We start from the raw sequence: 24,956 nt of genomic DNA on the forward strand, positions 1-24,956 counted from the left end.
ATTTCTGTTAACACATTTGACACTTACTGCACAATGTGATCCGACTTACCATCTAAAATTTAGATGATCATTTTAATGAATATGAACAAATCCATGTTAATAATCCACATTATATGACCAAGGTTAATGTAATGAATTACAAAGTCATCAAGACAACAAATGAATTGAATTAGGAAAATGTTAGAGGTCCTAAATTTTCTACCAAATAAATGACCAAATGTCTCACGTGGGTGTGGGGCCCACAAAATTGCGGACCCCACACCCATGTGAGACATTTGGTCATTTGTTTAGTAGAAAATTTGGTGTCCGTAACATTACCCATTGAATTAACTGAAATTGAAATTCCCAATGTATCGAAATTTATTGTTTAGTACAATAGATATTGCAGTTGGCACATGCCAAAAAAATGGACTAGTAGTTCTCCCAAAAAGATACGAGATAATACATTATAATGGACCAGCAGTCCTCCAAAAAAAAATATGAGGTAATACATTACAACGTTTGGTTGGTGCAAATTTTCCAGGCAACCAAACAAGGAAGTGGGAAACTTAACATAGTCAGATGGATTGACTAGAAGTACACTACATCTGATCAAAAGGGAAATCGTGAATATAAGCTGAATCCAAACGCCATACCTTGAGTGATGCTGTCACGTTGACTCCGGTGGCATTGTTAAACAAGAATAATCGCGCTGCTCCATAGATTGCAGTCGTTGGATAAACCCGCGATGAGATGACTGTTCTCCCTCCTTGTGCAAAACTCTCAACAACCGAATGATCAACCTGAATTGTGTTTTTTAAACCATAGTTTCATGAATTGAGCCAAAAAATGGAATGCATTTGTTTGGAAGAAAATTCATTAGAAAATAAGTTCTACAAGTTCAAATTTATGAAATAATTGTGTCAGATACTTCACAATTGATTAATGATATTGAATGTCTTTTCGACATATACTTGGACATTTAGCTGGAAAACATATTCAGTAGTTCAACTTTAGCATGTAAATCTGCATAAATCATGAAATGCTACTTGGTACGTCTTAAACACTATTTTGTCCTAAAAAATTAAGAACAAATGATAAATACATTTCTTGAGATTTGTTTAAAAATACGAATTGTCTCATGTGATTTGGAAATTACAAATACCCCATTATCAAAAAAATTTATTTAACAGAATTAACTGAAAAATAAAAAACTAACTGCTTTTCTATTCAATGATATTTTTTTCTGAATTATTACTTAAAATAAATTTCTAATATCATTAAAATTGTTAATTGAGTTGATATTTTATTAATAAAATGAGTCATTTGTTATGAAATTATAAACTTTAAGGGACGTGATGTAATTTCTAGAACCACAGAAGACAATTCGTATTTTAAGTAAATCTCAAAAAATATTTGTATTTTACCCAAAATTCATAGAAATATGAATATTCTTCGTATCCATTTTCTTCGACATTAGCTAAATTAATCTAGAATTTTCCTGTGACAACTTTTTAAAACTCAGTTTATTAGTTAAAATTTTCATTTTGCTAAAAACAACGACTTAGAGTCATCTGGGCATACCCAATTTATAAAATTTAACCCCAAAAAAAAAAAGGGTTTTTTATTGATAAGTCCAATTTAGAAGTGTTTTAACCCAAGAAGTCCATGAAGGAATTTTTTAACCCATTTAGTCCCATGTATGTATAGTTTTATTCCATAAAGTCCATTTTCTTAATTTACACTATTTTCTTGGACACTTATGCCCTTATATTTAATTTTGATACCCTTATAAATATTTTTTCTACGATTAGCAATTTAATGATGTGAACATTCATATTTTAAAATTCATATTTGTAGGAATGTAAATTGGCCCGTGGGCGGCCCGAAACCCGCCCGCTAGCCAGGGCAGGCCCGGCCCGTTGACAATGTGAATATTCACATTGACATGTTAAAATTCACATTAATAGGAGTGTAAAATTGGCCTTCGTCCCGTGGCAGAGCGAAACCCCCCCGCGGCCCATGGGCGGCCCGGGGCGGGCCCGGTCCGGCCCGTTGACAATGTGAATATTCACATTAACATGTTAACATTTACATTGATAAGAGTATAAAATTGGGTCGCGGCCCATGGGTGGCCAAAAGCCCGCCCGCAGCCCGGGGTGGGCCCGGCCCGGCCTGTTGACAATGTGAATATTCACATTGACATGTTAACATTCACATTGATAGGAGTGTAAAATTAGTCCGCGCCTCGTAGTTGCCTGAAACCCACCCACGGCCCGTGAACGGGCCCGGCCCGGCCTGTTGACAATGTGAATGTTCACATTGACATGTTAACATTCACATTGATAAGAGTATAAAACTAGATAGCAGCCCAGGGCGGGCCCGACTCGGCCCGGCCCGGCCCGTTGACAATGTGAATATTTACATTGACATGTTAACATTCACATTAATAGGAGTGTAAAATTGGCCCCCGTCCCGTGGCGGCGCGAAACCCGCCCGCGGCCCATGGGCGGCCCGGGGCGAGCCCGTTGACAATGTGAATATTCACATTGACATGTTAACATTCACATTGATAAGAGTATAAAATTGGCCCGCGGCCCATGGATGGCCAAAAGCCCGCCCGCGGCCCGAGGCGGGCCCGACTCAGCCCGTTGACAATGTGAATATTCACATTGACATGTTAACATTCACATTGATAAGAGTGTAAAATTGGCCCGCAGCCCGTGTGCGGCCCGAAGCCCGACCGCAGTTCGAGGCGGGTTTGGCCCGACCCATGACAATGTGAATATTCACATTGACATGTTAACATGCACATTGATAGGAGTGTAAAATTAGCCCGCGCCCCGTGGCTGCCCGAAACCAGTCCACGGCCCGTGGGCGGCCCGAGGCGGGCCCGGCCCGGCCTGTTGACAATGTGAATATTCACATTGACATGTTAACATTCACATTGATAAGAGTGTACAATTGGCCCGTGACCCGTGGGCAGCCCGAAGCCCGACCTCGGGCCGGGGCGGGCCCGGTCCGTTGGCAATGTGAATATTCACATTGATATGCTAACATTCACATTGATAGGAGTGTAAAATTGGCCCGCAGCCCGTGGGCAGCCCGAAGCCCGATCGCAACCCGAGGCGGGCTTGGCCCGACTCGTGACAATGTGAATATTTACATTGACATGTTAACATTAACATTAATAGGAGTGTAAAACTTGTCCGCTGCCCGAAGCTCGCCCGCGGCCCGGGGTAGGCCGGGACTCAAACCCGGGCCACCCACGGGCTTCGGGCCGCCCATGGGACGCGAGTCAATTTTACACTCTTATCAATGTGAATGTTAACATGTCAATGTGAATATTCACATTGTCAACAGGCCGGGCCGGGCCCGCCTCGGGCCGCCCACGGGCCGTAGGCGTGTTTCGGGTAGCCACGGGGCACGGGCTAATGTTACACTCTTGTCAATGTGAATGTTAACATGTCAATGTGAATATTCACGTTGTCAACGGGCCGGGCCCGCGTCGGCCCGGGGTCAGGCTTCGGGCTGCCCACGTGTCACGGGCTAATTTTACACTCTTATCAATGTTAATGTTAATATGTCAATGTGAATATTCACATTGTCAACGAGCCAGGCCGGGCCTGCCCTGGGCAGCGGGCAGGCTTCGGGCTGCCCACGGGCCACGGGCCAATTTTACACTCCTATCAATGTGAATATTCACATTGTCAACGGGCCAGACCGGGCTAGCCCCGGGCCGCCCATAGGACGCGAGTCAATTTTACACTCTTATCAATGTGAATGTTAACATGTCAATGTGAATATTCACGTTGTCAACAGGCCGGGCCGGGCCGGGCCCGCCCCGGGTCGTGGCCTAGTTTCGGGCAGCCACGGGGCGCGGGCTAATTTTATACTCTTATCAATGTGAATGTTAACATGCCAATGTGAATATTTACATTATCAATGGGTCGGGCCGGGCCCGCCCAAGGCAGCCTACGAGCCGCGGGCGGGTTTTGGGCCGGCCACAGGCCGCGGGCTAATTTTACACTTCTATCAATGTGAATGTTAACATGTCAATGTGAATATTCACATTGTCAACGGGTCGGGCCGGGTCCGGCCCGACCCGGGCCCGGGCTTCGGGCTGCCCACGGGTCATGGGCCAATTGTACACTCTTGTCAATGTTAATATGTCAATGTGAATATTCATATTGTGAACGGGCCCGCCCCGGACGACGGGCTGGTTTCGGGCCACCCACGGGCCGCAGGCCAATTTTACACTCCTATCAATGTGAATGTTAATTTGTCAATGTGAATATTCATATTATCAATGGGCCGGGTCGGGCCTATTTTTTTGGCTTGTGGGCCGGCCCGGCCCGACTCGAATTTTTTCGGGCACCCACGAGGATCGACATGAGCCGAGCCCCTACACATTGACGATATAAACATTTACATTGACGGTGTAAACATTCACATTAAGGGTATTTTGGTAATTATGTCACCCACAGGACTTATTGAAACATAAGAAAATAATGTGAACTAAATGGAATATAAGCAGATAAAAAGGGTATTTTGGTCTTCTTATCTCAAATTGGACCTAATGGAATAGTCAAAAAGAATATGGGTTGGATGGAATAAAACTCTTAGAAAATGGATTTATCAAAAAAGCTCCAAAAAAAAAACTACTTTAACAACTCTAAAACATTATTTAAAAAGTCAAAAGATTAAAAATATACAAAATGGACTAACTTTTTTTAACATTCTTTTTTTGTTGGCTTATTTTTAACTAATCTATTAGTTTTTTTAGTTAAGTCTTAGGCCCGTTTAATTGTCCGGATTGAATATAAGAGTATAAGGAGAATATGCAATACTTGAGGATAATGATGAGATATAATATGTTGGAAAATGCTTCGGACCCCCAGTGGGGGTGCTGGGAGTCGGCTGTGATTGGCCTAATTTTTTTTTTTTTTTCCAGCCAATGAGAAGCTGACACGTCACTGGGGGTGCCACTGGGGGTCGGAAGCATTGCTGTAATATGTTATAAGATATGAGATGGACTATATATACTGTGGAGACACTTATACTATATTTAATTAATATAGGATATAAGGTAATTATTTTTTACCTTTGGATAAAAAATGAGCTATATTCGACGGTGAGGGATATACAATACCATGGGGTGATATTGCATATCCCATTTTGCATCATATATTATCCAGACTCCCTATTTCCGAAACAACCAAACACAGGATATAGGGAGATAAAAAAACATGTGAGACCCATCTCATATTATATTCGGTTCCACACTCATATCCAACCTTTATATCTAGTAAACAAATAGGGCCCAAAGGTATATAAACCATAGACTCAATACCCATACTATAGCCAATCCATACAATATAAAGACATACAAGTTTTGATTTTTATTTCTTTTTTAATCGAGAACCATACTAGGCAAAGAATCCTTTGGACTCACCTCTAAAGCGCAAACTCAGGGTATATAATACGACTATCCATTTTCTTTACATATCAGGTAAAATACGACATCTATACTCGAATTTAAAACCTCTTGAATAAAACTTAAACTTACCTCCAGATTTTAGCCTGAGATATTCTCTTGATAGTACTCCATTTTACCCAAATTAACAGATAATAAATTAATGGGATACAAATAAATAAAAATAATTTTGAAGCAAAGGGAAACAATGATATATTATTCTCACATACCAATATTCTCATAGTTAATTTTTCTCCCTCCAGCACAGGGACCATGCCCCCATAAACCTTTTCATCGAGATCATAATAAGCCTTGGATGACCTGCACAAAAATAACATAAACTCTGATTAATTAAATATTTCTCTTGTTAGCTTAATCCAAATCATTTAATAATATTCTAAGTCATATAATTTTTCAATAATAATAATTGTAACAGTCTAAGAATGAGAAATTTTATGAATTACGAATGTTAATGAAATGTTTCATCTTAAAAAAGCAAAAAATTTGTTACAAAAACATTAGCTATCCAATTTCTGCCATCATGCGAATATTTTGAAAAAAATAAAATAAATAAATAAATAAATAACAGCATTTTAGGCAATCAGAAGAAGCAAACCTCATTTCATCAGAACAGATAAATGTACTGTAAGTGCCATCAATGCCCTTAGAAATGTAGAAATAGACAGGTGTGAACTCTGAGAGTGAATCATCTGCAATAACCAGAAGCCCAAATGGCCCCAGAGTGCCTCTCACAACAGCACCAGTAGTACTGCAATTGTACCCAACATCTGCTTCAATTGTTGCCTCCAATGCTCCTTCATCTAGTTCAAATGTGGCAGTTATGTCTAACTGTCACCATTGCCAAGCAAAAGCTATGTAAGCCGACTATTGTTAGGATTATTTTCTGTAATAGATCTCTTTGTAATAGTTTTGTTACGACTTACGTTTAAAGTTGAAACAACAATGCTTTGTTTTAGAGTATTTGGTTTTAATGTCATTTTACTTCAGTTTTAACGCAAACTGTTGAATTATTTACTTTGCTAACATATCTTGTTATAATAAATAGTGTAGTAAAATTATCGCGGAAAAATCATGACAAAGAAACATGACTCCTATTATTAACATTTGATTTGAGTACCGCAACAATTGGACAAGTTTATATATTAAATAAATAAATAAAAGGATAAACTATCAATTAGCCTTTCTAATTTTAACTAGTTTTCAATGTGACACTCAAAATTTTAATTTTTCTATTTAAGTCATCCAACTCTATTTTAGTTATCGATGTGACTTTCAAACTTTCTAGTATAAATCTCAAACTCTTAATTACTTCATATATATAAGTCCTCTGACTTTCTTTATCTTTTTTTAACTCCAACTTTCATATATAAGTCAATGTGATCCAACCAATTTTAAAGTGTGGAAAAAATATCATTTTATGTTACATGCTTCATAATTTTAGGATTTTCATTAAGAGAATTATTAATAAGTGAGAACCAAATATGGAGGGAAAAAATTGCAAACAGTTTCATGAAAATTTATTTACTCAATTAGGAAAAATTATTGTTTTGTTCTAAAAAAAAGGTAAATAATTTCACTTGAACTGAGTACTTTTCCCCTTACATTTTTTCCTCCTCACATTTAAGTTGCCATTTCTTAGTTTAATCTTAAAACTAAATAAATTAGGAAGTACACTGTAGTTTTTCTTTAATGGACAAGACCATATTGACTTAATTATTAAATTTTGAGGGGGTTAAAAAGAAAATTAAAATTTTAAGGGTCACATTAAATTTAGAGAAAAGTTGAAAGCCCTAAATAGAAGAATTAAAAAATTGAGAGTTACATTGAAAACTATACAAAAGTTGGAGGAACTAATTAATAGTTTACCCCTAAAAAATATGAAAGTTGTTATTTTGCACATCTTTATTTTACTTATGTGTATTGATGCAATAAAAGTTCCGTGTGTACATAGGACCGAGTATTATTAGATATTTTAAAATTTTTATTAAAATTTTTATTAAATGTCTCACACGGATTTAGGTGTGGTGAAACCTAAATCTATGTGAGATATTTAATAGAACTTTTAATAAAAATTTTGAGATTTCTAATATTTTTTATATAGGACCAACTAGTTTCATAAAGTAGATAGACTTCTGTGCCACTGAGGAAAAATTTATGTTACGCGGCCCTTATCTTTAGAAAATTTGTGTAGAACCCATTTGCTATTTTACTAAACTGGCGATATATAGCGATTCTCAAAATATGTGTAACACGGACCTGTGTAGCCGAGCTTATGTTGAGTGGCACGACCGAACCGGGTTCAAGCTCGACCCCCTGGAACTCAGTACTGTTCAATCTCAATGTCTCCACTTCCTCTACAGGCCATTGGAGTATATTGCTTCTAGTCTTCTGGTCAAACACTACAGTCCTTGGAATGCTCTGTTGAACACAACATCAAATTAAACAATCTTATATACATATGCTCTATTCATGAGCTTTAGCATGAACGTCAAAGAACTCTTAAATAGTATTTACTTTTGTTTTGTACTAATTTGTAAGAAATTTGCTTATGAAATCAAATGAGATGTTTTTTTTTAAGGATAATAGGTCATGAGTGATACCTGAACACATGCCCAATTCTTTCTGATGTCATCAATTTCGCTATCAGTTTCTCCAATCCATCCGTACAACACCCTCCTTTGCTTGTGTTGGTCATAAAATGTCTTTGATGCATAATACTTTCCATAATCGACCCGTAACCCAATACCCACATCCAGTTCGGGGTTGTCGGGTGTCCATGTGTCATTACTTGGATCATATGTCCCAAGTGCATAAAAATCCTTTTTCTCATCATCCAAGCTTGCCTTCAGCACATGCTTAATACCCGGCCCACTAAATGACGTGTCCAACCCATTCATTTCGGTTGTTGAAACCGGGTAGAAGTCCACACACTCCCACATACCCGTACCCGGAACCGCATGCATAACCCCGTCTAAAAGCTCGTAGGTAGTGAAGTTAGTGGTTTGGTAAACGAGGTTAAAACCGATTGTATTAATCTTTGAACCAATAGTAACCCGCCATTTGTCATCCCGAGCGTGCCACGCCGTGGTGGGGTCCCTAAAATTTTCAGGAGCAATGCCGGTTGGGGGGGCCATGACCGGGTTACCCGCATACTTGACCCAATCTAAGAGGAGGGGATCAGATAAGTTGGCGGGGTATGCAAGGTTTTGCACCTGCACATAATTATCAGTGTACCCAGTGTAAAGCATCATGATTTGGCCATCGGGTAAGAGTGTGGCGGACCCGGTCCAAACACCGTACCAATCAAACCAGCTATCGGGCTTCATGGCGATGGGAAGGTAAAGCCAATGGATCAGATCCCTTGATACCGTATGGCCCCATGTGATGTTACCCCAGACCGCTGAATGCGGGTTGTATTGGTAGAATAGGTGGTACCATCCCATGTGGTATAATGGACCTACAAACATGCAAATTGTCCTTAGTACATGGAAAAAGAATACGGCGCCATAGAAAATACTGGACACATAATGCAGAAAAAGTACAATAAAATGGCAGAGTGGCCGAGTGGTATTGTAAGTGGCAGAGTGACCTTGCTGTCACGATCCACTGAGATTTAACCCTACGTTGCTCAGATTTGTAGGAAAAAATAAAGTTTATCCAAAAAAAAAAAAATGCAAACACTATATATTACATTTGGATTGCATTTTATGAAATTCTTTTTTGTGGGTATAGCATAACTGTAGTTCATGTCAAGCTCTCTCACTCTAAGCTAGAAAATAACACATCACACACATATGTAGATGTATATAAGTATATATTTGACTTTTAATCAATTACAACTAATTTAATGGGTCAGAATTTTACATATTAAAAAATTAAGAATTCAAATATTGCCATAACTGAAATTTCTCATTCACAAGATATACATTTGATGTATCCAAAAGAAAATTTTATTTTGAGAGGAGCAAGTTACTGTTAATGGACAAGTGATTAGTTAGAGAGTACCTTAACCACGTGGCTAGTTTTGTTAAAATTTGAGCCGGGTATTAATGGACAAGTGGTTAGTTAGAGAGTAACTTAACCAAGTGGCTAGCTTTCCCTACTAGTTTTAATAAAATTAATAAAGATAAAATTTAGATCCTAACAAAAAATATATATATTTTAATGTATTATAAATAAATAAATAATTTATTTATTTAATAGTGGGCCGAGCCAGGCCAGATTGGGTTGAAAGTATAAATTCCAAACCCAACCCTTTAATATTTCGGGTTGAAAATATTGGCTTAGATCAACCCTATAGGCTAAAACAATCTTCCTAAGCTCTAGAAAAATAGGGCTGGACTGAGCAGGCCAGGCGAGTCAATGGACCGACGTCCACTCCTATTAGCAATACTAAAAACACATAAATTTAGTGTGACACATAACCTTGAAAAAGGTGGATTTCATAGAAAATTATTAGGTACTCCCGGAGCACCACGTGTACATATTCCTCAATCAATCATCATTTACCATGCCTCTCATATTCCTACCCCACATTATCTACTAATCATAATACTAAAGAGCACCAGGTCGTGCTCCCAAAATAACCAATAATCACTTAAATTTCACATGTGAATTTCATATCATGTGGACTCCACTCATTATAAAATATTGGAGGAGGATTTCCTCCCGTCCAAAATCTGGACTGAAAGGGGGTTGTTTCGGCCAACGAGGCCTACCATGGGCCCCATTTTGGTGATCCAAACAGTTTATTTCACTAGAAATTTTGTGTATTTCATTCACAAAAAAAATTAGGTCAATCCGATAATTATAATTTATTTAATTTACCGTGTTTTTTATTAAAATAATAGACGATAATTGTATTTTTAAAAAATAAACTATATATTTTTTTAATAACAAAAATAATAAATTGAACAAGTTACAATTATTAAATTAATTTAACTTTTTTTTAAATAAAAATAAAAAAATACTTAATAAAATAAATAATTTAAATTATCAAAATAAGACCCATAATGAAGCAATTGGCTGAGATTTTGGACTGGATTCCTTCTAAAATATTTGTGTTTGACTCTGTACTTAGGTCAAGTTTGGGTAGTTTAAAAAAAGCCAAAAAGTCAAAAAGTTACTCAAAAAGTTAAAAAGTCATTACTATTCACCAAAGTCAACAATTACGGCTGCACAATTCTCAATTCTAATTTTCTCCTACAAACTAATTTTTACAATTTTTTATTACACACTTTTCCATAAAAAGTCAAAAAGTTAACCCAAACATTCATATTTTCAACCTCAACTTTTTAGTCTAAAAAGACAAAAAGTACACTTATTTAGTCTTACCAAACTTGGCCTTACTATAAAGGGGCGGTTGAGTTGAAGAGAATAGTCGCGTGAATGCACCATTGAAATTTGGTAGTTTTTGGTAGGTAAAGGGTGGTTAGCGGACGGTCAAACAGACTGTTGTGCAGTTGCGGTGACTGGTAGAGAGATGGAGATTTAAACGCAATCACATGCATGCAAGTTATCAATCTATACAAACCTACGCAGATTGTGACCAACCAAAAATGTTGTTGAGTACACTCAACGGTCACTTGACAGATCTATATTAATTGTTACAACTATGTAATGTAATTCAGTAGAAAAAATAAAATAAAATTATTTTGGCTTTTTTTCTATGTTATTGTCATTCAAAATACATAACGGAGTGAGTAATATTTTCAAAATTTTACCCAAAAAAAAAAAGGAGGATCAAAATGTAATAAATCTATGATACCGAACAAAGAAAAGCCAAGAATTAAAAATTTTACATTTATAATTGTTGTTTTGGATTGATAATTGTTGTTCTTCCATTACCAATCATATTTGGTCTCGTATTTATAATTGTTGTCTATAGAATTGTTTGTATAAAAATTATATAAAACTTTGTACCTAATTGTATTTGTAGTTGATGACTTCGTTATGGAATTTTAGACAAAAGATTGATTGGCTAATAAGTGATTACCCATTAATTAAAGAAACACAAAGTAATCAAAGAGCAAATGGAAAGACGTACCATCAGGATCTGCAGTAGAAATTATTGAAATCCCCCCAAAAAGCAGCCATGAAAGATAACAAATAGATTTGAATTAGTATAAAAATAAATAAATACTCATTACATGTCATGAAACACAAATGAAATGAGAGCTTAGTATAAAATATAAAAAAGCATAAAAAAATACGGTGATTTTCTTGAGTTTTTTATGCATTAAATTTGGTCTCTTCGTAATTCTAGTATTTAAATTACACCTCTTAATTTTTCATATTATGACAATTTAATCGTGTTAATAATATGAATAATGCTATATGTATCAATTGGTATATCAATTAGTATATTAATAGATGATGTGAATTAATTTTAGAAATTTTGAATCTTTGTAGTTTGTATAATAGGTGAGGTTATAGTTTTGAAGTGGCAATACCATAGCATATATTTATACACTAATTGGTATACCAATTTGTGCGTGTAGCACCACCATAATAATATCTATCAAGAAATTTGGATATAAATCAAGAGAAAAATAATTCATTCAAAAAGAAATTCAACATTTTAAATTGGACAACAACTTTTGATCATTTTTAAACTATCACGCTTGTCAATTTCAGTCTAATTTCTAATGGAGTGTTATCAATTCACTATAACAAATTAAATTTTTAAAAATAAAAATTTAAAGATAAAATCACTTTTTAAAGACAAAATATTTTAGTTGTCAAAAATGTAGTTATTGCATTTTTAACAATAAAATTAGATATTTAGTGATATATTACCCAAAATTTTTGTTTCAAAAAGTCAAACTTTTTTTGCACTAATTTTTTTTTTATTAGCGACATTTTCATTTTTTTTTCACTAAAAGTTTTTTTTTTTTTTACAACATTTTCACTTTTGAGAACAAAAAAAATTTCATCCCTAAAATCTTTATAATTGTAATGATTTGACTAAATTAACACAAAAGTTCAAATTAATGCAATTAGAATTAGTTATAATGAACAAATTGATATATCAGTTACCCTCGTAATTTTCTTTATAAATTTTTTTTTTAAAAAAATGATATACAAGTAACTTTTTAGACTCAATTTTTTAGATTTAATAATATGTAAATAAAATAATTGGTTACTAATTAGATAATAATACACCAAAGAAAGAGAAATAGCACAAGAGAGTGATTAATTAGTTGATTATTGGGTTTGAAAAGTGAGTCTAATTTTTTTTGTTTGAATAAGATTGCTCCAAAAAAAAAAAAAAAAAAGTATCAAATTTTATTTTATTTTTATTTCTTTCTTGCACCTACCGTTCATCCAATTTCGTTGAGGTTGAAAATGGTAAGCTGTTCTTTGCCAAGCCAACATAGCATTGGTCCAAGGATACTCCGGACGGCTGCCGGAGAATGCCCGGAAACTCTTCTCGGACACCCCCTCCGACACCCCTCTCGGTTGCGGCATTGTGATCTCCGGCGACTTTTCTTGGTCTTGGTTGTCAATGTCATTGATTTTGCTTGCTGAGCTTGGTGGTTCTTGGTTCAGAATCAAAACAATCAAAGATAACAGAAACAGCACGGCGAGGAAGATTCCAATGAAACCCTTAATGGGTCGGCAGTGATGTGGCGGAGACACAGACGAGTCGTGGTGGTCCGGCAGGAGAGTGTAGGGAGTTGCATGTTCGACATCATGAGGGGTTGTGTGGGTGTCCATTTTTTGTTGGGTTAGGTTTGGTAAGGAGGGGGCTGAATGTAGAAGAAATGTAGATGCCCTCTTATATAGGGAAAATTCCATATGTAGACATGTGAGAGAGTGAAAGAGGTGATGAATTGGAGTGTGTCAAAAATGGTGGTGATGTGTCCAATATGGATATGCATGCAGGTAGATCTCTATTCTTCATAAGTAGATCTCTATTCTCTTATGAAGGAAAGACTGGCTGGTATCATATTTTACCTTTGAAAAATGCCTAACACCCCCAGTGGGGGTCACTGGGGGTCTTCTCCCATTGGTCAAAAACTGCTTTTTCTTTTTTCTTTTTTTTTTTGTTTTCCAGCAAATGAGGGGGTGACACCTCACTGGAGGTTGTCAGTGGGGGTCACCCCAGTGGGGGTCTGTAGCATGGCCCTTTACCTTTTTTATGTATGAATTTGTATATTTTCATCCTTTCAATTATAAAAACGTATCATTTCACCTTTTCAATCTCTTTCTAAAAATTATATATTTGTACGATTTTTAAAGTTGAGGAGGTCAATACATATGACTTCATAGATGAGAAAGTAAAATGATATTCGTTAATAGTTTAAAATGTCTTCATATAATTAGCTCTTATTTATTTTTAAAAAAAGTTACTTACAAACAAAACCATATTTATAAAATTATCTCAAAAGAATACATACATTTCTCTTTCAATGAGTTTTTAAAGTTTTAAATATTAATTTGACAAAATTTTACATTAAAAAGGTATCTTTAATTTTCAAAAATTACTTTTACTATGAAAAAATCATATGAAAATGATGAGTGTTTTTCATGTGTTAATATTGTTACAAGATTAAATTTTATTTTTTTTGAAAATTAATAAATAAAAAATACTTTTTAAAAACTCAACCAAACAAGTGTAATTGCATTTATAAAATAATTATTTTAATTTTAAAATAAATAAATACAAATTTATCATATTTTAATAGAGGCTATTGAAATTTATATATATATATATATAAACTGGCATGCCACATATTATTTTAATTTATTGAGTCTGATTTCATATACTGCGATTTTATTGTTACATGCCATATTAACTTGGAAGAAAATTTTGTAAATAATATGTTTTTGTTTTTATTTTTTATTGATATATTATTAATATTATTCTAATTTTAATGAGATATGGAAAAGGGGATAAGCTCCTTTCCATATCTTCATCTCTCCATACCTCTCTATATCCCTTTTGTAGGCCTCAATTTGGGCTTACACCGATGATCCAAAACATCTATCTCGTAAATTTCATAATAAAAGTCATCTATATAAAAAAATGACTTCCATTGAAAAATTATAAATTTAAAAAAAAATTACATTTTGTTTTATAAAATAAATGACAAATGTGATTGTAAATATAACCATCCATTTCGTCACAATAGACTAGATTTGTTGTAGTGATCCCTATATTTATAATTTTCTGATGAAGTTGATTTTTTGCATAGATGATTTTTATTATGAAACTTACGAGATGACAGTTCAGATTATCGATACAAGTCCAAATTGTGAGATATAAGAAGAATATACAAAAATATAAAAAGATATAAGCATAGATGAGAGCCTATCCCACAGAACAAAGAAGGAAGGGCAATTGGACAATTTGGATTAAAAACACACTTGAAATCCCCATTTTTATAACCTCCCTAACCCTCAATTGACTTATAATCATTCATTTTACGTTTAATTTTTTTATTTTCCTCTCTCCCTCTCTCACAAATGTTGTGGGTGTGTGGGGTTTGGGAGTATAGCCGTTTGGATTATATGTAACCAGTGATCATGTTTAGTGAGGGACAAAAGAGAGAAGGTACGAATGTCAGTTGGGCTTGTTTGCTTTCAGTTTTGAAAAAATAGCTTTCAGAAATTTTTTTTTTTATATATTTTAATATTTTCAATGAATTTTTTTAATATTTTAAGTAATTTTTTTAAATTTTTAAACACATCTAACATAAACACACTTAAAAAATATAATATTTGTGAAAAAAATCTTTAAAAAATACACTAAATATCAAAAAATACAAAAACTCAGTACATTTTCGTATTTTTGTATATTTATTAATTTTTTAAAATATTTTTCACAAATATTTTACTATTTAGATACATCTAAGTAAAGTACATCTAAAAAAAGAACAAAATTATTTAAAATTTAAAAAATATTCATCAAAAACAAAAAAAAACACAAAACAAAAAATTCATTTTTTAAAAAACTGAATTCAAAAAATTGAAACTAAATACACTGAATATTTTCAATGACATCTTTATCTAAGACTTTAGGCCAATTTTTAGTTGATTCCATAGCCCTCCAAATATAGGAATTCATATCATCTATCTATCTCCTTCTAGACCGTCCCATTTCTTTTAAAAAAAAAAATTAGAAAAATGATGTTTTGAGATGTAATCACTACATCTATAGGTTCAGATCTCAGAACAACCGATTACCAGCTTGATTTGATCCAACCCATAGAAAATAACCCACCATCGAGGTACCAATAAAACTCAACCACACGCCACAAACGAATCCATAGAGAACCAACTGCAAGGCAGCAAATTCGCCCCACTTAAGATTCAAACTTGAGTCACACCTGTATAGAGGGATGCCTTCTCTATTAGACCATCACCCCTTTGATTTTATACAGTCTTCTCCCTCTTTGAAATTAATTCATAAAATCACTTTTGCAAGTATGCACTATTTAAGTTAGTTAGAAAGTTGTTATGTTAACTATACCTTAGTTAACTGTACCTTAGTTAACTAGTAACTAGAGTTACAATTAGTTTGTTGTATATAAATATACCTGTGTTGAAGATATGTTGTATAATGAAATATTAGATTCATATTCTCTTTATGGTATCAGAGCCACATAGCTCTTGTGAGCATTAAAAGCTTCCTCTTCAATCTATCAATGGTGAATTTTCATCAAGAATCTGCAATGGCAGATCTTCCAGCAAGATCAACAACAATGGCAGCTTCTTCATCTGGTATAACTACCAGTTCTTCTTTACCTTCCAATCTCACTCTGCTCATTTCCAATCTGAAGTCATTTGTTCCAATAAAACTTGAGTCTACAAATTATCTGATATGGAGAAGTCAATTCCAACACATCTTACGAGCTACAAATCTCCTTGGATTTGTTGATGGCTCAAAGATCTGTCCTTCTTCCACAGTTCTTGATGAGAGTTGTAATGCTGTAGTAAATCCAGAATACACAGACTGGATCACTATTGATGCACATTTACTCAGTTGCCTTACTGCTACACTATCTTCATCCATATATACCTCTGTTCTTCATTGTATCACTAGTCATGCTGTGTGGACTACATTAGCTGCACAATTCACCTCCTTGTCTAGGTCACATGTCCATCAATTGAAGACTAAGCTTAGTCATCTTACCAAGAAGAATTCCACAATGGAGGAATATCTCTGTCAAATCAAGACTATTGCTGATCAATTAAGTCTTGCTGGCTCACCAATTCATGATGAAGATCTGGTTTTACTTACTCTGAATGGATTACCTGATGAATACAATGCCTTTAAAACATCCATCCGTACCAGATCTGAACCTATCTCTATTGCTGCCTTGTCTTCCTTATTATGTTCTGAATCTATTCACATTGAAGGCTTCCTGAAACAAACACATACAGCAGACCTCCCATTTGCTTATGCTGCTAACAGAACTTATTCTAGAGGGAATTCTAGAGGTTACACCAGAGATGGTTCTAAAAGTAACAACTCAGGAAATTCAGGCAGATTTTATCAAAATACTTACAGAGGTGGAGGACAAGGTAACACCTATAGAGGTGGAGGACAAGGCAGAGGTGGAGGCCAAGGCAGAGGTGGAGGCCAAGGCAGATCATCTTTTCATCATTCAGACCAACATGGACTGATTTGTCAAATTTGTGGCAAATCAAACCACTCAGCCATGGATTGCTGGCACAGAATGGATCAAACTTTTCACTCCTCCTCTTTACAAGGAAAAGGATCACAGTCTAAGGCCTATGTTGCCTCTTCTTCTTCAACCACTTCTGCTGCATCTGTCCCAGAATATCAGTCTGCCTATGCTGCATCTGTCCCTGATTCCAATTGGTTCTTAGATTCTGGAGCAACAACTCATTTCACCAATGATCTTAATAATTTCACTCAATTTCAGCCTTATCAAGGTTCTGATCATGTTACTATAGGAGATGGTTCTACTCTGCCCATTCATCACACTGGAAATGGTTTGCTTCCTACACCAAGTACTTCTTTTCACCTTCATAATTTGCTTCATGTTCCTTCCATTTCTACCAATCTTTTGTCAGTTCATCAATTCATAAAAGATAACAACTGCACCATTACTTTTGATGCTGATTGTTTCATTATACAGGATAAGTTTTCCAAGCAAATTCTTCATAGAGGTCCTCACTCAGCTGGTCTTTACTCTCTCTCAGCTTCATCTGTTGTCCCTGGAACTTCTTCCACCACTTGCTTCAACACTTCCACTGCTTCTACCTGCAGCAAGAGCACTTGGCATAGTAGATTAGGTCATCCTTCTAGTAATAAACTACAAGTGCTTGTATCTCAGAATTTGTTACCTACTAATGTACCTAGTTCTAATGATAATAAGCTGTGCACACATTGCTGTGTTTCTAAGAGTCATAGGTTGCCATTTCATCTTTCCAATTCCACTGTAAATCAGCCATTGGCTCTTATTCATTCTGATGTATGGGGACCCTTTAATGCATCTGTTTCCCATTTTAAGTACTATGTTCTTTTTATTGATGATTACAGTAAATTCACTTGGCTATTTCCGTTGACTTACAAAAGTGAGGTCTTTTCTAAATTTGTTGAATTCAAGGTTTTTGTTGAGACTCAATTTACCACTAAGCTTCAAATCCTTAGAAGTGATAATGGGGGGGAATATTTGGCACATAAATTTCAGCAATTTTTAAAAGCTAAGGGCATTGAACATCAACTTAGTTGTCCTCATACTCCTGCTCAGAATGGAGTAGCTGAGAGGAAGCATAGGCACTTAATTGAAACTACTATTGCCCTAATGCATCAATCTGCTCTTCCTTTGTCCTATTGGTTTGATGCTCTTGCCACCTCAGTCTTTCTTATTAATAGACTTCCCACTTCCAAACTTAGTAATCTTACCCCTTTTCAAACTTTGTTTCATTATTCACCTGATTACTCCTTTCTCAAAGTTTTTGGTTGTAGGTGTTTTCCTTGGATTAGACCTTACACAAATCACAAACTTCAGCCTAGATCTATCCCTTGTGTTTTTATTGGTTATGTTCCCTCTACCAAAGGATATAGATGTCTTGATGTTACTACTGGTCATATTTTTGTTTCTAGGCATGTTGTTTTTGATGAATGTACCTTTCCCTTCCAGTCTCAGTCTAGTTCTCCTGCTCAGTCTATTCCTCCTTCACTTTCTCAGCTGCAAACTTTCTTTTGGCCTGCCACTGGCTCAGTCCATTCCTGTTCTATTTCTCCACCTACAGGTTCTTCTCTCCCTATTGTCAGTCCTACTCACTCTGCTCCAGTTCTGTCTGTTTCTCATGAGTCTCCCCCGTCTAGTTCTGACCATGTTGAAGTTGCTGATAATGTTTCTGCACCAGTTGCAGTTATAGGTTCTGGTTCTGTTCCTGCACCAGCACCAGTTGCAGTTTCTGGTTGTGTTCCACCAATTCCCATTTCTTCAATCTCCATTGATTTACCTTTTTCCTCTTCTACTTCAAATACTCATCCCATGCTCACCAGGTCTAAGTCTCACACTCTCCCTGCTGGCTGCCTTCTCACTACTTCTTCTTCCCTTACTGAACCTGCTACTTTTCAAGCTGCTGTTGCATCTCCTGAATGGCAGGTAGCTATGTTAGATGAGTTTCAAGCTTTGCAAAGACAAGGCACTTGGTCTCTTGTGCCTTTACCTCCAAACAAACTTGCTATTGGCTGCAAATGGGTTTATAGACTCAAAAGAAATTCAGATGGATCCATTGCTAGGTATAAGGCTAGGCTTGTCGCCAAAGGGTTTCTACAAACTGAGGGCATTGATTATCATGAGACTTTTAGCCCTGTTGCAAAGCAACCTACAGTCAGAGTTCTTCTGTCCTTAGCTCTGCATTTTCAATGGTCTATTAGGCAGCTTGATATATCCAATGCATTTTTGCATGGTGTGTTAGAGGAGGAAGTCTATATGCAACAACCTCAAGGATTCATTGATGCTTCTCATCCTCATTTGGTTTGCAAATTGCATAAGGCTCTTTATGGTCTTAAACAGGCTCCCCGGGCATGGTTTTCTACCTTTTCTTCCTTTTTACTGTCCTGTGGTTTTCTCTCTAGTCATTGTGATTCATCCTTGTTTGTCAAGAAGACAGCAGATTCCATTACAATTCTCCTCATTTATGTTGATGATATCTTGTTAACTGGCAGTAATTCTTCTTATATAACTGCTTTGGTTAATCAAATGCATGGTGCTTTTGCTATGAAGGAGCTTGGGTTGCTTAATTACTTTCTTGGTATCTCTGTGTCCTCATCTTCTATGGGCTATTTCTTATCTCAGCATAAGTATGCTTCTGAGTTGCTTGTGAAAGCTGGTATGGCTGACTGCAAGCCATACTCTTCTCCCATGGCTCTTAAACCTTCTTCTTCTCCTAATGATCATTTACCATGTTCCAACCCCTCTCTCTACAGAAGTATTGTTGGAGGCCTTCAATATCTCACCATCACCAGACCAGATATTTCTTTTGCAGTCAATTTTGCTTGTCAATTTATGCACCAACCTCTTGTTCAACACTTTGTTATGGTTAAACGGCTTCTCAGATATCTCAAAGGCACTCTTGGCTATGGTCTTTAGTTTAGTCCTGGGCCTCTTACCCTCCATGCTTTTTCAGATTCGGATTGGGCTGGAAATTCACTGGATAGACGTTCCACTACTGGCTTCTGTGTTTTTCTTGGTCCAAATTTAGTGTCATGGTCTGCTAAAAAGCAGCCTACTGTGGCTAGATCATCTACTGAAGCTGAATACAGAGCATTGGCTCACACTGCTGCTGAGTTAAGCTGGCTTGGCATGCTTCTCTCTGATTTGCATGTTCCTTCTCCTTCTCCTACTTTATGGTGTGATAATATAGCTGCCATATCTCTGTCTTCCAATCCTGTTTTTCATGCCCGAACTAAACATATAGAGGTGGATTATCACTATGTCAGAGAACGGGTAGCTGCAAAACAACTCTCCATTTGTCATATTCCAACTTCTGATCAGGTGGCAGATATTTTTACAAAACCTCTGTCTATTTCTCGCTTTACTTATCTTCAGTCCAAGCTTATGGTTCTTCCCTCTCCCATCCGCTTGAGGGGGCATGATAAAGCTACAGCAGCAGCTCAGCCTATATCTACAGAAGCTCAGCCTATATCTACAGAAGTTGAGCTGCAGTTAAAGAAGTTGAGCTGCAGTTAAAGCCACAGAGCTAAGCTCATTTCTGCAGCAGAGTTATACAGTAGAAGCTGTCCAAATCTGTTGCAAATCAGTTAGAGCTATTAATACACATGTTACATATAGTGAGTTAGTTAGAAAGTTGTTATGTTAACTATACCTTAGTTAACTGTACCTTAGTTAACTAGTAACTAGAGTTACAATTAGTTTGTTGTATATAAATATACCTGTGTTGAAGATATGTTGTATAATGAAATATTAGATTCATATTCTCTTTATAATGATCCAATAAAATATTAAGAGGATAGAGAATGAGGCATAGAAAAGAACAGGTGATCGTCTCAATCAAGTGCCCATTTCAAATTTAGAAAAAAATCTTGAAACTCTTAAAAGATTACTTCTAAATTAATTGTAGAGTACAAGAAATCGTATTCTCTCTAAGAAACTTAATAATATTCTCATTTTCTCTACTTTTTAGAAGAAAAAAAAAAGGGTGGTGCTTTAAACCTTTATCTTTTTTCTGTTTTTTCTAATGTAGTTTCTATCATCATATTAGTCACTATCGCTCCTCTTGCCTCTATTATCAGCTTGTCGCCAAGGAAGATTTCAGATCTTGGCTCAGATTTAACTCATAATCGAGATCTAATACTATTAAACGAGTTGTTATACGCTGGGCAACCACTTCAGATTTAAAATGTTTTATTTTGTAACATAAGTATCAAAGTTACTGATTGCTACGATGAACGAATCATGAGGATGATTGGTATTGTTTTTTGTATTTTTTTTTTTTCCCCCTCCTCTCGTTGAGGTTTTCTCCTCCCTTCGTGGAGGTTAATTTCTTCTCCCTATATGAAGACTTGTATCATTCCTGCATGAAAGTTCTTTTTATCTCTTGTATGATCTATTTTGTATTCCAATATATTTTATTAAATGACTTATTGTGGAACGTGCAATATCTTAAGCCTTATATTTCTATCAAAAATTATATATTTATTGTAGACTACGCTAATTTTTCACCCAAAAGAAAAAGTTTGAAAAACCTAAAAAACTTTTGTCATACAAAAAATAAATAAATGAAATAAAATAGTAATTAACAAATACATTAGTTGTTAAAAATTCTAAAGGGTTGGACTTAAGAGAGCTATTTAGAGCCCAGGGGCCACCCATGAGTCCCATTGTTTATTTTATAAGACTCTCCGTGTAGATCATTACGAAAAAAATTGGGATTCAATAGTTTGAACTTGAGATAAACTTAACCCATTCTGAAAAACAAAAGAGTCAATTACCTTTTGTAGTCTCCATAGTATACAATTTGTGTCATTTTGGTGCTCGGTATTTATTGGGTCAATCTAGTTCACAATGTATAAAAAAAAATGTTTTGATTTAGTTCATCAACCTAGCTCCATCTATAAATGTCGATAAAGTCAAGGTAAATGTAAAAATTCAATTAAAAATATACTTTTAGTCCCCAAAATATTACGGTTGAATATGGTCCGGATTGATTTGATGTGAGATAAAATTAAGACTAATCTATTATCTACAATTTCATAAAAATTAGAACAAAACTAATCTATTTAAATCATAAAATCAATCCAAACCAAACCATTTAAACACGATTCGGATCGGTTTAGAATTACAATTTCACATAATCTCAACATGTACATAAAAGATTGGTTAAAAGTATTCTGAATTATAGACTTTCCTATCAAAAAACTGGAGAATAGTGATCTATTGAGCAAACAAATTGAAATTTTGGCCAAAGTATAGCAAAATAAGCAAATATTTTCACTCCACCTCACCAATCAAAAACTAAAGACATAAGACTTTATAGGAGATGCTGAAATCATTAAACTTCCCAAAATAATTATTTTAAGTCACAAATATATAGAATACATGACAAAAGGTCTGGATCGGATCTAATTCAGAATTGTGAACTAAAAATTGAAACCAATCTGTGAACTACGGCTCCTCAATTTTTCAATGTAGAATCGAATCACGGATTCAGAAAACCAAACCAAACCTACCGGATTTGACTAAATCGGTTCAATTTGCAAATTATATGGATTCCTTACTTAGCCCTACAAAATACGCGATCTATGTCATTTTGATCCTTATTATTCAAATTTTGTCTATTTAATCTTAATCTACTATTATTATAAAAATGTGAAGAGCCTGCCCTATTTTCTATCTTTTTTTAAATCTCAAATCTACTATATTTTATAAAGGTCATGAAGAGTTCTATAAAAATAAACTATCTCTTTATTGTTGGAAATTTTAAGCATTATAAAAAGAAGATTTGACAATGATTTTCTATGTATATATATATATATATATTTAGAGAAAATTAATTTCAATAGTCCCTATTTTTTACATTGATGATGATTGAAGAAAAAAAATAATTACTCTTTGTTATTTCCTGTGTCTGCTTCTATACTGATACACATAATATTTATAATTATCCATCATGAATCAAATCACTATAAATAATTTTTATTGAATCTTAAAGTTGTATCTATTCATTCGAATCTAAACATATGAAAGCACATGCATTGTTAAAATAGAGATTTGTGTTGCATCTAAAAAATTCACAAGCTATCTTCATATGTTTTCTTTTTGTTTAAATTATATTTTATAAACTGTAATATTTTACATGGTACTTTAATAACTAAGGTATGATATCAAAATTTTAACAAGGTTAGTTTTATTTTTTAAATCTGTTTTTCATTTTTTGGTTTTTCATATTTTCTTAGTTTTGGTGATTAAAGATGCTAAAGTTTCTTCATAGTTTATATTTAAATTACACTTTGGCATGAAAATATAATATCTAATAATCTAAATAGAATTAAAAAGTAAAATATTGGTAAAAAATTTTATAAATTTAAACATGTACTATTTATTATTATTATTATTATTATTATTATTATTATTAATTTTCTTTCCAAAAAGAATGCACAACAAATTATTTTCTGTGTGTTTAGATTAAGTGAATCTAAATCTAAAATTAAAATTAAAAAATAAAAAATTATTATATTAAGTGAATCTGAAAAGAAAATAAAAGGGTTATTAAAAAATTTATAAAAAAAAATGTCAAAAACATAAAACATGAAAATCAAAAAATTTAAAATAAAAGTTTGAAAAAATAAACCAAACCAAACACTATAAACTTCTATTTTCTTAAATCTTTCTTCACTAACCTCTAATTTTACACAAATTATTCACAAATTCCTTTCAATTTTTATATGAACTTAATAATCTAATTAAAAAATGGTGCATACAAACAAAAATGTAATACTAAACATCTACATTATGACCAACTGTTTAATTATGAATAATTAACTTCTCATTGTTACCTGTATTATATTATTGTAAAAAATTTCACATATTATTTTTGTGATATCGTATATATGTCAATGTCTATATATATAATATAAATGTAAATTTATATATGTTATTGTATTCATATATTGTCAATTTGTAATATTATATTATCATCGAATACTTTAATTTCTAACATGTATCGCTTTAGTAATATCGTTATATTTGTTAGGAAAAAACTGCGAATTTGTGTATTATTCTCATATCAACTTTTGTTCAATACATATATACAAACATGTCATACAAACAAGTGTCCACAACAAACACTTTCAATAACACACCAAGACTTTGCAAAACACCTACATCACGATAATAATTGTATTTTTTATATTTATTGTTTTCACGACAATTGTATATTAATGACTAATGTTATATTTTTCATCATGCAAAATATTCGTGGCACAGGAAATAAGACTCAACAACTCTTGATGTATAAAAATATATTACATTTTTTTTATCAGCAAAAAAACCTTTATTGATAGAAAAACATACAGAGTATGATAACGTACATCAATAAAGAAGAGGGTGCAAAAAGCATCACAGTGAAATATCCAGATCCCAACTGGGTTGACACTTAGATACACATGAAATCATCTGCTAGCATAAACTCCGAGCTCTAAGTTAGTGAGCAACCAACGTACAGAACAAAAACAAAAATAAACAAACAATAGCCCAGCCTAACAATCCTTGAAGACCATTCATCCATAAACCCCTCTGCTGGAGCATTTATTCAGCATATTAACGGTACATGGTGCATTGTTGGGATCTACATCCGGAACTCATTCCAGTTTGTGACAAGTTGAAGATCCTTTGTACATGGTGCACTGTTGGGATCTACACCCAGAATAGAACAAATATTCATTCTTATACCAATAGTATGTAAATAATATGTAATAGTAGATTTAATGAATTTGTATTATGAGATAAATTATTAAATAAAATTG

The 24,956-nt window shown here is 34.4% G+C and overlaps 1 protein-coding gene across 2 annotated transcripts; it reads right to left on the reverse strand.

The window, feature by feature from the left end:
• Positions 1 to 320: 320 nt before the first annotated feature.
• LOC114303345 (beta-fructofuranosidase, soluble isoenzyme I) lies at positions 321 to 13,397 on the reverse strand. 2 transcript variants are annotated; one of them, XM_082882448.1, is made up of 7 exons: positions 12,796 to 13,397; positions 11,523 to 11,531; positions 8,077 to 8,933; positions 7,733 to 7,894; positions 6,072 to 6,304; positions 5,686 to 5,776; positions 321 to 782 (listed from the first exon to the last, which is right to left on the reverse strand). In XM_082882448.1, the coding sequence occupies exons 1-7, from the start codon at positions 13,274 to 13,276 to the stop codon at positions 582 to 584; spliced, it is 2,034 nt and encodes a 677-aa protein (XP_082738574.1). In that variant the 5' UTR covers positions 13,277 to 13,397; the 3' UTR covers positions 321 to 581. The 2 variants fall into 2 exon arrangements, with proteins under 2 accessions (XP_082738574.1, XP_082738575.1); XM_082882449.1 differs by lacking the exons at positions 11,523 to 11,531; positions 12,796 to 13,397 and adding an exon at positions 11,472 to 11,520.
• Positions 13,398 to 24,956: the final 11,559 nt, after the last annotated feature.

The sequence above is a fragment of the Camellia sinensis genome, chromosome 8, assembly GCF_055761805.1.
Source record: "Camellia sinensis isolate YWXY chromosome 8, ASM5576180v1, whole genome shotgun sequence".
Lineage (NCBI taxonomy): Eukaryota > Viridiplantae > Streptophyta > Magnoliopsida > Ericales > Theaceae > Camellia > Camellia sinensis.